This window comes from Diabrotica undecimpunctata, chromosome 10 (assembly GCF_040954645.1).
Source record: "Diabrotica undecimpunctata isolate CICGRU chromosome 10, icDiaUnde3, whole genome shotgun sequence".
Lineage (NCBI taxonomy): Eukaryota > Metazoa > Arthropoda > Insecta > Coleoptera > Chrysomelidae > Diabrotica > Diabrotica undecimpunctata.
In genome coordinates, this window is record NC_092812.1 from 42,413,723 (window position 1) to 42,430,287 (window position 16,565).

A 16,565-nucleotide genomic window follows, 5' to 3' on the forward strand; every position below is an offset into this window, starting at 1 on the left:
TAAGAGTAAAATAATTTCGTGTAGATTATAACGACAGTTTTAGTTTTGAACTGTTTATTAGTAACACATTAATAACATTAATTAGATTAGTTAATTGTGAGCAATCTCCTTCCACCAGAGATTTCCAAACGTTTGACGTTTGATAAACTTTAAAATAGTAGACACTTCTTACTCTGTGTTTTAAAAATTTTATGGAGTATTATACTTTATTGGAGACATGTATTAAATCAGTGGGTGACATTAAATGGTTAGTGATATTTTTTGTATACCAAAATACACTAAAACGATCACTTTCAACTTTATACAGAATACAGAGTTCATTATCAACCTATTAGACCAGGGAAATTAGCAAAAAAACCTTATTTCCTTTATTAACCTTTTATAACTTAACTTTAATCTCTATATAGAAATAACCTCTATTTTCTTTTGTTACAGATTACAAATTTTAATTTCTTAATCTATCAACTCCTTGTTTGGCCTTGAACGACGAAATTAACGAAAAAGGCGGTTCGACATCGTCTTTTGTGAAACAGAGGATGAAGGATTTCTTTTATTTTTGTATTGGTATAATTCTTTGCAATTTCCGACTCTCCAACGGACATTATACTCAACAATGGGCTGTGCATATCCAAGGAGGAAAGGACGTAGCTGACGAGGTAGCTAGAGACCATGGTTTCGTCAATCATGGAGTGGTGAGTAATTTTTTTAAACTGTGTTCAATTTTCACGTCACGTGTACAAATTTCCACGTTAGTTAATTTTACCAAACGGTTCTAATCATATTTGATCAGTCACTGTAGATAATTGATCCATTTTCTGATATCTGTTAATACATATATTCGAATTGTTCGAGTTAAACTTAATATTTATCACTACTCGGTCGTTTTGTTTTTGTCATTTTTCAGTAGCGTATAAATTACTAGTTGTGACATAAATTGCGTATTTTTATACTGTTTACAAAGCAGGATATGATTTGGGCCGAACCATCGCTTTTACAGCATTTCGACAATATATAGAAATAATTGAAATCGGTACTAGGAACAATAAACTAGTTATATTTGATATTCGCAATAATAAAAACATTCATGAACGAAATACTCTTTTTAAAGTATGAAAAACGAAATAATTTCGGTCGTGTTTTTAGTCTGGAATCGTGAAATAAATCCTCGTAAAATTTAAATAGAAATTCGACAAAGAGTTTAATCATTTTTAATTCCGACAATAATGGTTATTTTTTGTTTTATGTATGTGTCAGTTCGGTACTGTGAGGTGCAAATGAAAAAATTCGTTTTATACACAGGTCCGTTCTAAGAAATGATATTTCTGTGTGTTTCGGCATATCTTCACAATGGATTGTGAATCACTGATTGTGTGATGACTGTAAATATGAACTGTCTTTCTGTATTTATCAAGCGAATAACATACACTGGTGCATAGATAAAGAATATATATTACTGAATAGATAGGAAACTGTGTAGGTTATTTCTGGACAATGCGCCATCTGGCGGCCTTAGGAAAGCAACATCTTTTTAAAAAATCTTCTCGTAATTCTTCAAATATAAAGATTAATATTGAGGGTTTGATTACAAAAATAAAACAAACGTTGGTTCTTTTTCTACTTTATTTTCTTTTTTACGTTTTTATATAAACATTAATTACATGTATTTAAATGTAGTTGGTTAAACAGTGGCTATTCTGTAGTTTCTATAAATTACAACACAGAAACAGAGAAGGAATAGCATCACATTTCAAGGTGGACTTATATCTCAATCCAATATAGCGGGCTTCTGGTCCAAAATGAATTGTGCAAGTCTTCTCTGCCAATTTTGTTAATCCAAATATCATAAAGCTAAAAAATAAATAGTTTGTTTTTAATATTTTCTGTGAAATAATGTTACATAGTATATTTCTAGAGGTGCTTTACAAAAGGACAAATAAACAAAAGTTTTGTAGAAAAAGTTCTTAAAACATTGAAGAATTGTCACATTTTTAATGGCGATAATTTTAATTCCTAAAAAACTTTTACCTAATTCTATATCGGCAACAATTCTAATACACATCATAACGTAAAAGAAAGAAGTTTGGGACAACATCGGACATTTTAAGGCAATTATTAAAAAATAAATAAAATCTTTAATCAGCATTTTCTACTTACCGCCCTATCTTTTGGAAAAATATGCATTTGAGCATCCTTATTGTAATTATTACAACCATTAACGCAACAGTTAAAAACCGTAATTATTTAAATATGATGGCAAAAAAGCAAACAATTATTAATCGCAAATAATACAACTCGAAACACTGTGTCGAAACCACAATAAAAATGGCGTACTTGTTTTGTTGGTTGCGGTATTGCGCAGTCACTGTCTTATGCTACGCCCTCTGGTGTCCTTAGGAAATACAAATTTCAGAGGACTATCACTCCCATAAGAGATACCCGGGCATGCACTGGTGACTGGTGAGAGGTTTCCGTTCGTTTTGAAGCTGCGCAAGTTGATCAGTTGTATAATTTCTTATTGCACTATACAAGAAAGTGGATGCTTTTTTCGACGAGAAACCTAAATTCCCCACCAAAAATTATGTATTACCCGGAGAGCGCCACATACGCCTTTCCGCGCACATTTAATACGTTCATTTTTTTTATCCCCCACTCTACATTATTTTGAGATCAAAACTTTTATTCCCATCTTATTTTTACTTATATACTCCATCTCGCTAAACTCAACTGTTCGAGATAAACGCATTTTAAATCTACTATAAAAAATAAACTTGTAACAATAATCATTGTGCAAGTTGTCATGGTTATGTCATTCCAGCTGTCAGTTTCAACAGTTAGATACGTTTTTAATACCACCTTCGCATACCAAGTTGTGCTTTTGTGTTGCATGAAATTTAAATTATAAAATTCCACGTCATAACTTGTTTTTAAATAGTGAAATGTCATAGTTATGTCATTCCAGCTGTCATTTTCAACAGTTAGATACGTTTTTAATACCACCTTTGCATTCCAAATTGTTCTTTTGGGTTGCATCGGTTAGTTTTGGACCCCAGAATTGAAATGGTCGACCAAGAGTACGAACTGTTTAATAAGAAGAAAACGTTTTCATTATACCCCAGTTCAGAATCTCCTACTACGCGATTTTTTGCAGAGAATAAATTTTGCGAAACTATTTTAAATAACCAAGTACAGGATCCAGATTTTATTTCAAAAATTCTTTTTACGGGCAACATTCACCAGAAGAGTAATAAATCGAAAAAATTGCCAAATATGCGCCGATGAAAATCCAAATGCAACGTTGTCTCAGCACTTTCAACGTGAGTTTTAAATAAATGTTTGGTTTGGAATAGTTTAAGATAATTTCGTTGGCCCTGTTATAAAAACAACAAGTTATATTAAAATTAATTTATTTTTCGTTTTCACAAATATTGGCTTGAATCTTATGTGACAGACTGTACTTCTTGCCTTAAAATATTTGTGTCAATAATGTCATTATAAGTGTGTCATAAGTGTCATTAAAAAATTTAGTGAAATGTGCCTTAGTTTCCGCTTTATTCTCGCTCCTCTAAAACACCGGTATAACAATGAACAATGTGTTAAAGCGAACTCTTTAATTAGTAATAGTACTTTTGTAAATATTCTCTAGTTATTAAATGTGTAGTATCGATTGATTACGCTTTATTTTTCTCTAAGTACAACCCTATCAAACCAAACACATAAGGAATCATCGCCGTGAAGTCTGCTTACATATATCGAAGGAAACTCTTTAACAGTCCATGGTCCTAAAATATTTGGTACTGTACCCACAGGGGAAAGGAATTTAATAAGCTTTCCCCCAACAATTGATGGAGATCAGACAAAGTTCCATCAGGCCCTTTTGCACTTCCAGAGACTTAACGCACGAGACTATTTAAATTTTTTTTCGAAGCGATTTGGCCGAGGCAGTGGCGCCTGTGGCCTCCCCGTAGCTGCGATTTAAATCCTTTAGACTTTTTATTTTGGGGATATATGAAATGGAACATCTTGTTTATTTAGGACCAGTGTACCAATACACGAGATGGGCTTTGGCCAAGGATAGTGGATGCTGCTTACGAGAATAGAAGACTGAATTTGAATCTTTTTCTCGTAAGAAGAAATTTTATAAAAAGATGTCAAAAATGTATGGAAGTAAATGAAGGACATTTTGAACATTTGATTTAGCGGGTTTCGAAACTGTAATGTAATTTTTAACGTTATTTTATTATTTTTATTGTTCATTCGTTATTAGCTTCATATTATGATTAAAATATCATTTAAGAGTATGTTAGTCTTTGTATTTCTTTTCCAACTATGCCTAACATGAAAAAAATGTATCGCAATGACATAAACATGACAACTTGCACAATTATTATGGTTTCAAGTTTAGTTTTCGGGTGTATCTACAAGGATATGCAAAAAATTGAATTTTGCATCGCAGGTTTAAAATGTGTTTATATCGAAAACCGTTGAGTTCAGCGGGATGAATGTAGTATATCTTTATTAAGTAAAAATATTAAGAGAATAAAAGTTTTGATTCAAAAATATGTACAGTGTTGGATAAAAAAAAGTGAACGTATTAAATGAGCGTATGTGACGCCCTCTGGGTAATACATAATTTTTGTGAGGAATTTAGGTTACTCGTCCCAAAAAACTTCCACTTACCAAATTTCGTGTTGTTATCCCCATGCCTGTCGTGAAATATTCTAAAATAAATAAAATAAAAGTTTAACGTTGACCCCCTGTATTTCGGTTATTATCAACTTTCATACTAAAGTAAAGTAGCTTAAATCGATTTATTTTAACCTCAGAAATCTAAGGTTAAGCTATGGCCCATTCGTTACCAAACACCCTGTATAGTGCAATAAGAAATTATACAACCGATCAACTGCCGCAGCTTCAAAACGAACGGAAACCTCTCACCAGTCATCAGTGTATTTTATATTCGCTTGATAAATACAAAAAGACAGTTCACATTTACAGTCCAGTGTAAATATATGCCGAAACACAATAGAAATCATTCCTTATAACGGACCTGTGTCTAAAACGAATTTTTTTCATTTGCACCTCATAGTACCGAACTGGCATATACATAAAACAAAAAATAACCATTCACTGTCAGAATTAAAAATGATTAAACTCTTTGAGTAAAAAAAAAAAAAAGACGAATGATGTAAATAATACGAAAAAACCTGAGTTCCGGAAAAGTAATATAATTTCATTTTTTTATACAGTATTCAAAAATCTCATTTTTCATTATTGCAAAAAATATATTATTTTTACACTAAAAGCTAATTGCAACTTTCTATTTTAGATTTTCGAAGATCATTATCATTTTTCTCACAATGACGTAGCTAAAAGGTCGTTAAGGCCTAATGTAGATAAACGAGTTAAACTCGCTGTAGATACTAGAGTTACCTGGTCAAAACAACAAATAGCAAAAAGGAGAGTAAAAAGAGACTTAAAAGTACAAGATAGTGATCCAAAATGGCCATTCATGTGGTATCTAGTAAGTATATAACGAGCTGCATTAATTCAAAATGTTATATAATATATTTTTAGAATCGAGGAGGAGGACTAGACATGAATGTAATTCCTGCCTGGATAGAAGGAGTTACAGGAAAAGGGGCTGTTGTTACGATATTAGATGATGGTCTGGAAAAGGATCATCCTGACCTTGTACAAAATTATGTAAGTTACTATCATTATTTTAAGTTCGCATTCATTAATGACATTCTTGTATAACAGGATCCAATGGCTTCTTATGACGTGAATGGTCAAGACCCAGATCCGAGTCCTCGCTACGACATGATCGATTCGAATAGACACGGCACCAGATGTGCTGGTGAAGTAGCAGCTACCAGCAACAACTCTGTTTGTGCTCTAGGTGTTGCACACGGTGCTCAAGTTGGTGGCGTGAGAATGTTGGATGGTGAAGTAACAGACGCTGTTGAAGCTCGATCTCTTAGCTTAAATCCACATCACATCGATATATACAGTGCTTCATGGGGACCTGACGATGATGGAAAAACTGTAGATGGACCTGGAGCACTTGCAACAAGAGCTTTCATCGAAGGCGTTACAAAGGTATTGTGCTTTTTATCAATTTATATCGTTTATGAGATTCATATTTAAAAATATATCAATTGATGAAAAATATATCAATGATATTATATACTAGATAACGCAGCTACTCTGTAACAAAAAATATGATATATTCTGTTACATAATACTTGTAAAAAATAATTTACCAGCCACATAGAGCAGTGGACTTTTAAGGCTAGTACACATTCCATTCGTTGACTAAACTACCTAAGTTACAGTTTAGTTAAACTACTAAAGTTTTGCTCGGCATTGCTAGATTACGTACTAGAACCGTACTAGGTCACTCTTGAAGAGTGAAATGATGTTGTCTTATCACCTATATTTGTCTTAAGTAATAGTGTATACAAAATTTTTTATATATATTAATTATTTTCATAGGGCCGGAACGGTAAAGGCTCAATTTTTATTTGGGCATCCGGAAACGGCGGTAGAGACCATGATAACTGCAACTGCGATGGTTATACCAATTCCATATACAGTTTGTCCATTTCAAGTGTAACGGAGCACGGTCATGTTCCGTGGTACAGCGAAGCCTGTAGCTCTACTTTGGCCTCAACGTACAGTAGTGGAGCTATGGGTGAAAAACAAGTAGTCACGACCGATCTCCGCCATTCATGTACTAGCAGCCACACTGGGACGAGCGCATCAGCCCCTCTAGCAGCTGGAATATGTGCTCTAGCTTTGGAAGCAAATCCGAATCTAACCTGGAGAGACATGCAACATATCGTAGTGAGGACGGCAAGGCCACAAAATTTGATCGCTCCTGACTGGAAAGTAAACGGCGTTGGTAGACATGTATCTCATAGTTTCGGATATGGATTGATGGATGCCTTTGCTATGGTTCAACTGGCCAGGAACTGGACCACTGTCCCAGAACAACATAAATGTGAAATCACTGCTCAGCAAGTTCCAAAGTAAGTTTTTTTTATTACTAAAAAAAGTTTTTTTCTTTATCTATCTGTATTAAAATTGAACCTTTAGAGGGATACCACCAAAAAGTATGGTGATTCTCCAACTTCAAGTGAAGGAATGCGAAGGCGTAGAAATCCTGGAGCACGTTCAAGCAAAACTGACAATATTTTCGCAACGAAGGGGCGATTTAAACATCCAGTTGACTTCGCCTCAAGGAACAAAAGTGGTACTGTTGGCACACAGGCCCCACGATAATTCCAGGGCAGGATTTAATGAGTGGCCGTTCATGTCAGTGCACTCTTGGGGTGAATCACCGATTGGAACTTGGCAGTTAGAAATTCATAATGATGGCCGGATGTTGGGTAAGTTTTTACATTGTTTAGTAATAAGCAGATATTAATTGTAGCTAAACTCATTGTTATACAATTCTAGGTCGAACCTAAATCTGAGTTTACTGTAACAAGCGATGATAACAAAATGTGTTTAGTAGTTTATGATATTGTGTATGTAGATTTGAGTCGTGTGAAAACTATCATTAATCATTATTTCAATTACTAACAGTACTAACAACAGCATATTGATTTCAGGCCGAGCGTCGATGCAAAACTGGAACCTCGTTTTATACGGGACGAGGTATTTCATGCCTAATTTGCCTAGCAATAACGAAAAAACGAACAATAAACATAGAAACGGTACAATCAAACGAAAAAACAAAAAGCACAAGAACAAGAATTTAAAAAAAGGTTTCGTCAGCACCAAACCACCAGGTGTCTTTAAACCAGAAGTAATCAAAAATTCCTCATCGAATAGTACAGTTCAAAACAATCTAAAAACCAAAAAGCCTGCGGTGACTGGCTCTGATGTATCGCCGTATTTTTACGCAGTATCGAACTATAACAACAACAAAGTTAGATTGGACCAAAATAGTGTGAAGCAATATTTAAAATACGTTAAAAACATTACAATAACGTATCCGGTAATGATTCCGGCTAGGAATGTCATTAAAAATTTCAGCACTCCCAAAAAATCGCAAAAATTAAAAGAAAAAAGTCGCGATATCAATTCGAACCGTAATTTGAAGTTGATTGTACCTAAAACTACTGAAATACCTCTAACCACGAAAGCTTTTAGCACTCACAAGGATAGTTCCGGTAATTTGCATGGTATTATCGTTTTTAGCTTACAAAACATCTTTATTTCGTTTTTGTTTTCTTCACAACACACTCGGCGAAAGTTGAATCTTACTTTTTGATAAATATCTGTGCCCTTTTTAATCTAATTAAATTATTCAGCTAATTTAAGGTTTGTTATTCGGATTTCACTAAATTTTGTAAATATTTCCCATTCAGAGCCTCTCAAAAACGAAGTTGAGAAATTGAAAAGATAACGTTGATAAAAAAGGAAATGCACAGTCAATCTGATATTTTAAACGGAACAAGCGACTGAAAAGGAAAAACGATATTTTATTTTCCCTCATTCTGTTTTTGGATGTACTTTTCCATTTTTTTTTTTCGTCAATAATATTGGTCAGTATTTTATTTGAGTTTCATGTGGTAATTTTTATGGTGCGTAATTCATATTGTTGACAATCTGCTCCCAACTATTTTCCTCCCTGTTAATCTTCTATTTCACTCACTTTCTTTCAGTTTTATTCAGTATCTTTTTTTCGCGTTTTATTTTATTAATTGTTTAGTATTGATAGAAATAACATCTTTCCGTTTCAGATTCTTTTTCTTTTAGTTTACTTTCGCTATAATATTGTTTAGGACTTTGTCTATTTAATTTTTGCCTATACTCCATTTGAAAATTATTGATAACACAGTTTTGCCTTGTACTAACTATATTAGAAGTTTGTCGGAGCGGTTATATTATTTTTATAAATTCTTATATAAATGTTAGACAAGAAGGTATCTATATTTATATTTTTTCTGTTTTACACAGTCCTGTATAAACACCGTTGTAATCTTCCGCCATAAAAACAGTGCTATCATGCATTTACAAAACAAGAATACTATTTATTCCATTCTTTTCTACTATTTTTTCGACTTCATATCTTTGTGATGAATACATAGGGCGCAGATATTTTTTAGTTGATAAAAGTGTGGCCAAAGTGAAGAATGAAAGAAATGGTAACAATTTGAATTGCACTCTACACTGGAAGGAACAAAATAATTATTCAGATCATTAGGAGACAATGTTTTTTCGTTAATATAGTGACTGGAATATTCTTGCATGTTACCATTTCTTTCTGGTTTAGAACATTCTTTGCATTTTTTTAAAGCATGATTTGGCAAATAGTTATTCGTAGAGTTATTCGTAGCGTGGCTTACCTTTTATTACGAGTAAATTACCGTCGTAGCAATCAGTAACAATACTAATAATTTTTTATACTGCACCGTGTGATTTGTTTTTATTTTAAGACATTTATTTTTAATTATTATGTAGTGTTAGTCCAATTCCAGAGAGTTTTATCCAGTTTTGGAAAGATAAATATATTTTAATACAGTACTTGATGGTTTAATGTTTCAACTTAGCTCATTTGTTTATCAATCCCGTCACCAAATCTTGGTCTTCATAAACTACTTTATGTGTCTCAATAGGTTAAGAGGCGAACTGAAGAATTCTAGAAGTTTTTTGTAGAAACTTACCCAAGTTTACTGGCTTCAGTCATCTGACTGGTTCGACACTATGTTGATACGTTGACGCGGTGGGACTGACTCACAACAACTGCGTGTTAATAATTGGAAATTTTTAAACTCTAGATTGCTGGGTGTTTTATTTAAAAATTGAAAAACTATTTGCACCTAGTACTTTAAAACTGTTTGACAAATCCTTGTCATAGTTGGCATAAAGTGTAGGTACTATATACCCTACTAAATTATGTTAAATAAACGTTTCTTCAACTACCAGTGGCGTACGACAGGGGAAAATGAATGGTTGACCCATCTTAAATTCTACGCCACTGGCGGAATTGCTATTTTAGCGCAATTTTTCGATTCTCCAATACTTTCTATGTAAATAATATACTCTCATTCGTAACGATAAAGCCATTATTTTTCGAGATATTTAAGTTAAAAATGAAGCGGCAGTTATTTTGATTAATGTATTATAATGTATTTGAGTAAGGTCGCTATTTTTAGGTCATAGGATTGCATTTATTACGCAAATAAAATTTTAATCGCTATTAACAAAAAAAATAATATTATTTATTGACATTTCTTGAAACGAATAGACGGATTTAACATTCTAAAAAGCACCATTTTGTTATAATCTAAATAAAAGAACAATTTTAATAACACGAATATATCAAAAAATACATTTTAACTAAACCTTTTATAGCAAATGTTCAATGTAACGCCCATTTACCTCAATAGGCTTATCAATTCTTCGTTAAACGATCGTTTAACTTTAAAAAATATGTTTGGCTGATTGGCAATCAATTTAGTGGAATTTACTATTTTCTGTCATAGTGATTGGCGATTATTCTTGTGAGTTACCAGTGAATTCATAGGCTCCCAGAAATAAAAATCTAAGGGATTACATTCCGGTGTTCTAGGCGGCAACGGAATGCACTACCTCTGCCAATATAACGATGGGGAAATTTCTGATCCAGATATTTCCATGTTATTGTTATGTCCATGATATTTCCATATGTTATTAGAGGACAATGGAGGACAATGAGGCGGAGCTCCATCCTGCATGAACCAAATATCTCTTCTTTGATTAAGTGGCAATTCTATTTCGTCGAAAAGTGTAGTTTGTAAAAACTTTAAATACGAGTTACCATTCAAAATTGCTGGTAACTCATAAGGACCCAACAAACTATCTCCATATATACCGCACCATATCATGTTGAAAATCACCAACTCATGTTGAAAATGAGATTGTCAAGATAAGATGGAGATTTTCTATATTTTAACTGTGGCTGTTTCTCCAGTTATATACACCTCTTTGTGTAAATGTAGCCTTGTAATGTTTTAATCAAAGTAAGGAGGAGAAGTAAAGGATAATTTCTAGATAATATATTTTGTACGGGTGTAAAGTGGTAAAGTCGTAGATTTTCTTTTTTCAGTACTCGAAAAACTTAACAGTGTACACTCCAGTCGTTGCTGATAAACGCCGGGTGCTTAGTTCAGAATTATAGCAACTCGCACTAAAATATCATCCTCCTGATCAACTGTTAAAATTTAAGGTCGTTCTTCATCACTTTTAGGGTTAAATTGTCCAGTATGTCCTAATCGACTAAAATATTACTAAAAGTTTGGCGATTGGGTTGAAATCTCTCTGGATACATGTCTCGATATCTTTGTGCAGCAGCAAGGAATAAATTTCTTGTACATAATCATAGAGCATATCCCGCATTTCAAGATTAGTAAAATTGTTGTGCCGCTGCATTTTCACTTAATCAGCTTTTTAAATTTTACAAAAATCAGAATATTTAGTGAAAGTAATAACAACTGACAGCAGTGACAGTATCCTACTAGATCGAAAAAATTAATACAAACCAGAGCCAAGTACAATGCCGGAACTTATTTTCAGTATGTCGTAAACACTTTAATACCATGAAAGCATAAACATTTATCTAAATTATGTGGATAAATGCTTTAAGTCGTATTAATCTGATTGTAAAGAGTATATTATTTACATAGAAAGTATTGGAGAATCGAAAAATTGCACTAAAATAGCAATTCCGCCAGTGGCCTACAATTTGGGAAGGGTCAACCATTCACTTTCCCTTGTCGTACAGTAGGGTGTACAGTACCTACGCTTTCTGCCACGTATGACAAGAATATGTCAAATAGTTTTAAAGTACTGGGTACAAATAGTTTTTAAATTTTTAGTGATTTGGGCAGTGGCGGCTGGTGTATTAAAATTTTGGGTAGGCCAAGCCAGCAAATTACAAATAGCTATGTGTAATCAGTGGCGGATCCAGAGGGAGGGGTCACGGGGTCATAACCCCCCATAAAAATATTTGAAAACCCACTTATCCTATTGGTGGTAAGACTAAAACTGACCTTGCATCACAGAAAAGTAATCACCCAAGATCCATGACCTCCCCAAAAAAAAAAATTCTCTAGCCGCCAGTGTGTGTAATACATATTTTTTTTTGTGAGAGTGGAAATCTTTTTTTTTTTCGAATTTTACGATTTTTTTTTAAATTTATTTGGGCAACCGTGCACTTGTTTGAAGTTGTGTTGTTTGTTTAAAAATATGTTACAATTATAGATTATGTTACATATTTTTTTATCATAACTTAAAAGAAAATTTATATTACAATTCGATAATTACGTTACAAGTGACAAGGATGATCGGCGTAGGCCCGATCGTCGGGTGCCTAAACAGCAAGCATAAACACGACAATATAAATCGTTGTCCGGCAAGCTGCTTAACTTCAAACGCTTTTTGTACGGGGATCTTATGTGAACTGGGTCGGCCAGTTCCGATCTGGCCTATTAATGATATTTAAAATGCCTAAATACGATTCGATGCTGTCTGTGGTAATATAATAACATAGTTGTTTTAACAGACGCTAATGTATTAAGTGATTTAGTACATTTAAAAGTTATTTACATGCATTACCATAATTTTTGAATATATGTTTTTCAAGTTTAAAGCTCTTAAAACTATTGAGTAGGCCCGGCCTATCCTGCCTACCCCCAAAAGCCGCCACTGGATTTGGGTTATCATTTTATATTTTGATCCCAGGAATCTAGAGTTAAAATATTTCCAATTATTATTAATAGCAGTTAGAAACACCCAGTATATAGAAAAAGGAACATAATCACAAATTAGAATTCCAACTCCAAAGATCTGTATGTTCATTATAATTTCCTGGTGATTGAAAGGTTCGTGTTATATTCCAGTATATTACGAAAATTCTGCATAGGTTCATAGTCTAGTCTAAGTTAATACCAGCTTTATCTTATCATAAAATTTTTCTTGATATTTTGTTTACCAAATCCGAAGTCAGTTTGTTATTTTTCACCGTCAAAATGATTCTATATACTAAAATATTTGTTTGCATAGATGAGGTCCGATACTGGCAGCTAAGTTTATATGGTACTGCGACGCCACCTGCAGCTGATAATCCATCGACCGGCGAAAGCACCAACACCATTCCTGACTCGTTCAGCGAAGATATCTTGCGTAATTCTATTTATAACTCCGTGGAAGCTGGAGCAGAGGTAATTTTCAATATATTTCAATATAAAAAGCAAGTGTTGCTAATATTGCATAAACTTATCACTCCAATATATTGTATTGAACCGCAAAATAACAAATTTGCTTTTGTTGCAGAATCGTAAGGATGTCCTAGAAGTGGAAGAAAAGGAAGCGTCGGGTTGTGCAAAAACTAAAGGCAATTTTTGTTTAGGTTTGTTATGTTTTGTTTCAATACTGTACTGTTACTCTCTCAATCTTTACGAAATCTTAGCCATACTACTAACGTCCATAAGTTCATTAATAATCAACAGTAAAAGACGGAAATCTACCGACGTAACAGTAAGAGACCAGCAAAATTCTGACAACAATTTTCACAGGTTTTCCAATCAAGTGTCTCGAACAAACTGCGAATCAAATTTCTTTTATTTATTACGAGTCAAAAAAGTCGTCGAATCTTCGAAAAACTTTTTCAGTTGTACAGTAAACTTAACGAAAGTTTATCGAAGTAAGTAGAGTATTTTTAAAATTACCGACTCAATTCCTGTAATCGCAGTGATCATATTTCAGTTATTTTGTTTATTTATTTATTCACCATGTACATATTCGTGGTGTTTTATTGTACAGTACTAAAAGACTTGGCGGCAATCACAAATTTACATTCAATGCTTAAAAATTCATTTAAATGCATTTAACTTTAATCTGATGTAAACTTTTTTAAACTCCAATTGTTTCTCTTTTTTAACGAAAAAGAGCTTATACCACTTTTTCTTCTTCTAACAAAAACAAAACATATTATATGTTGCTTACATGACTTTTTTTATTTGAAAATTTCTTAGTTATTTTGTCGTCACTCAATCTGCCATTTCAATCATATTTTTTCTTGTTTTTCATAAGATTTCCCTTATTTTATCAATCTAAATTTTCTTCTTTTCATTTTCTCGCTCTCCCTTTTTTATATTTATCTGTCTGTTTGGTTTATCTGTTGACCATTTTTTTGCAGGTGGGAGTGGGTAGAACGTGTCAAATGCCTATATATTGAATGTGATGTGTGTTATGTACGCCATTTCTTTTTTTCCAATACTGTACCTGAGATAGAGTTACTTAAAGATGGTTTTGTTGATGATGCAGAATATTTATTTTTATTGATATTTGTTTTTTAATACTATATAGCATTATGAAGGAAGTATGTGAAAATACTTCACTGCCATCTACTTAAATATTTAATAAATTCATTCTGGAAAAAATTTATTTAGGAGGTACATACACACTCATTCACCATACTGAATTTCAAATTTAGTCATGTATCGTTCATAGTTTAGTGACATTTATCTGATTGAGAACAACACTTTTTCCTATGACTTCAGATTAATTTGCTGATTTCTTTGATTTAACTATGACGGAACAGTTTATTATATTCTTAAATAATATTTTCACTGTTGTTCTAAATCATATAAATTACATTCCTCAATTGCTTTTTTTATAGTAGCAATAATGCAAAAAAGGCTAATTCAATAAAACAAATTGAATAATGACATGTGCCTTTGGTTAAAAGTAGATAAATATAGAAGAAAATTTTCTCCGTAATCAGATCAGAAAAGAAAAAAATCAGTATGGATTGACTTCATATTTTAGTCAAATATTTTGTATTAGGGATTTTTCGATAAATATTGACTTTAATTCTACATAGTTTGACTGACCATTTTGAAGAAAAAAGTATTTTCAAATATCTCTACGATCATTTCCACTTCTTATCTTCTCCAAACCCTTTCATTCCCCAACAATACAGGGCAATAATGAATTTCGATAGTGCAATTCTCGATACACCAATATCTATCTTTTAATAAACATCTTGCAATATTTTTAATTAAATAAAAAATTTATTTACCTTAAATTAATTTAAATTTAATTTATAGTAATAAATATCGACCTGTTAATTAAATTCTCGCAAATTTTACCAATTACGATCAACCGTAATTCTCCACTTCTTTGATTCTATTAAATATAAAATCTTATTCAGGTACGTCCATAATATTAAGATGAATTTTTATACAGTGTGGGGACCTCTTATGGAATATAATTATTTTTAGCGTATTTTTATTTTAGAAAACTCTAATAAACGCAGGGACACGTCAACATATTAACGAAATTCTATAATCTATAATCTGAACACAAATATAAATACATAGGTATGGTGATTCACATCAGATTTCTACTGCTGGTACACTTTTTTTTTCAGTCAAACACTCTATATCATTTTATAATTTTGTTAACTTTCCTTAATAAGGTCACTTCAAAGAACTTAACATTTATGACCAACTCAAATAATATAGAGTGAAAATTTGATTTGAATTATGGTTAGAATTATATTAAAATAAATGCTGAAAATGTTCTCCACCTAACCGTTGGCAATAAGCTAGTCTGTTATAAAACTTCTCCCTAACTTTTCTGTTTTTATCCTTTGTCTGATATCTGCAATACTAGTAGGTGTTTCGCATATTATACTATTGAGGTAACCCCCACCAATAATCCAACGACGTGAGATCTGGTATTCTAGCTAGTCACTGCACTTATATATGTTTACCAAAACAGGAACAACGTCGTCTCGAAAAATACTCAAAATATTTTTTGAAATGTCAAAGTTTTTCTATAAAAATCAGACGAATTTTATCATCACTTATGATACTCCCTCATACTGTATTTTTTTAGGATATTGAGTGTGTTTCAAGCCTCCAATGAAGGTTGCTGAATGATACGTTGCTGAAGGTTCGCTTGTAAGATTCTGATTGGGGCCATTAAGACCTATTTCATACAGATATAGAGCTTCTGAACCAACTCTTTTTTTTCGTGTCCATTATCTGGACCAGATATCTGGGGCATCGCTTCATCTGCATCTCATGGGCACGATGGTGTTAACCTCGGAATTGGTAAGGAAGGTTGCAGTACAAATCTCAGCATAGGTAGTGTCAGTTGTGCCACTCTCTGGTGATTTGCAGATTGATCAAGGTGTATATATATGAGTATATGTGTATTGTTTTGTGTGTATTTTGTTGTGTGTGTGTGAACTTCCACCCAGTCTGTCCTGCGTTGAGTGGAAGTGGACTTAATTGAGCTCATTTAAGGAGTTTTTCAAAAATAAATAATTACAGAGGATGTCTCTAAAAAAGAGTATATCGAATATATTCATATTTTTGTTAGATTATAAAATTAACTTATATGGTTGAGATGTAGGAGCATTTGTTAAACTTTTTTAAGAAGGCCAAAAGTAGTCCATAAATGGCTTCCACACTATATACATTTTAGTAAATATTTATTAAACACGAGAGTTCTGGGAATATTCTTAACATTTTTCTTCAATATGAAGGTCACATTGTAGA

The 16,565-nt window shown here is 32.7% G+C and overlaps 2 protein-coding genes across 7 annotated transcripts in view; both read left to right on the forward strand.

Annotated features, from left to right (window-relative positions):
• The window catches only part of LOC140451938 (furin-like protease 1), a 251,022-nt gene that overhangs the window by 216,964 nt on the left and 17,493 nt on the right, over positions 1-16,565 (forward strand). For all 6 annotated transcript variants that reach the window (XM_072545913.1, XM_072545919.1, XM_072545915.1 and 3 more), the window contains 8 exons: positions 436-692; positions 5,327-5,521; positions 5,575-5,703; positions 5,761-6,099; positions 6,496-7,031; positions 7,099-7,391; positions 13,057-13,214; positions 13,327-13,402. In XM_072545913.1, coding sequence (XP_072402014.1) covers positions 537-692; positions 5,327-5,521; positions 5,575-5,703; positions 5,761-6,099; positions 6,496-7,031; positions 7,099-7,391; positions 13,057-13,214; positions 13,327-13,402 — 1,882 coding nt within the window. In that variant the 5' untranslated portion in view covers positions 436-536. The remainder of the gene's footprint in view (positions 1-435; positions 693-5,326; positions 5,522-5,574; positions 5,704-5,760; positions 6,100-6,495; positions 7,032-7,098; positions 7,392-13,056; positions 13,215-13,326; positions 13,403-16,565) is intronic.
• On the forward strand, positions 7,398-10,039 carry LOC140451939 (uncharacterized). The gene has a single exon (XM_072545920.1). It carries the CDS (start codon positions 7,628-7,630, stop codon positions 8,279-8,281), a length of 654 nt encoding a protein of 217 aa, XP_072402021.1. The 5' UTR covers positions 7,398-7,627; the 3' UTR covers positions 8,282-10,039.

Coding starts and splice junctions, on each gene's coding strand:
- LOC140451939 (XM_072545920.1), top strand. CDS start 7,628: ATGCAAAACTGGAACCTCGTTTTATACGGGACGAGGTATTTCATGCCT.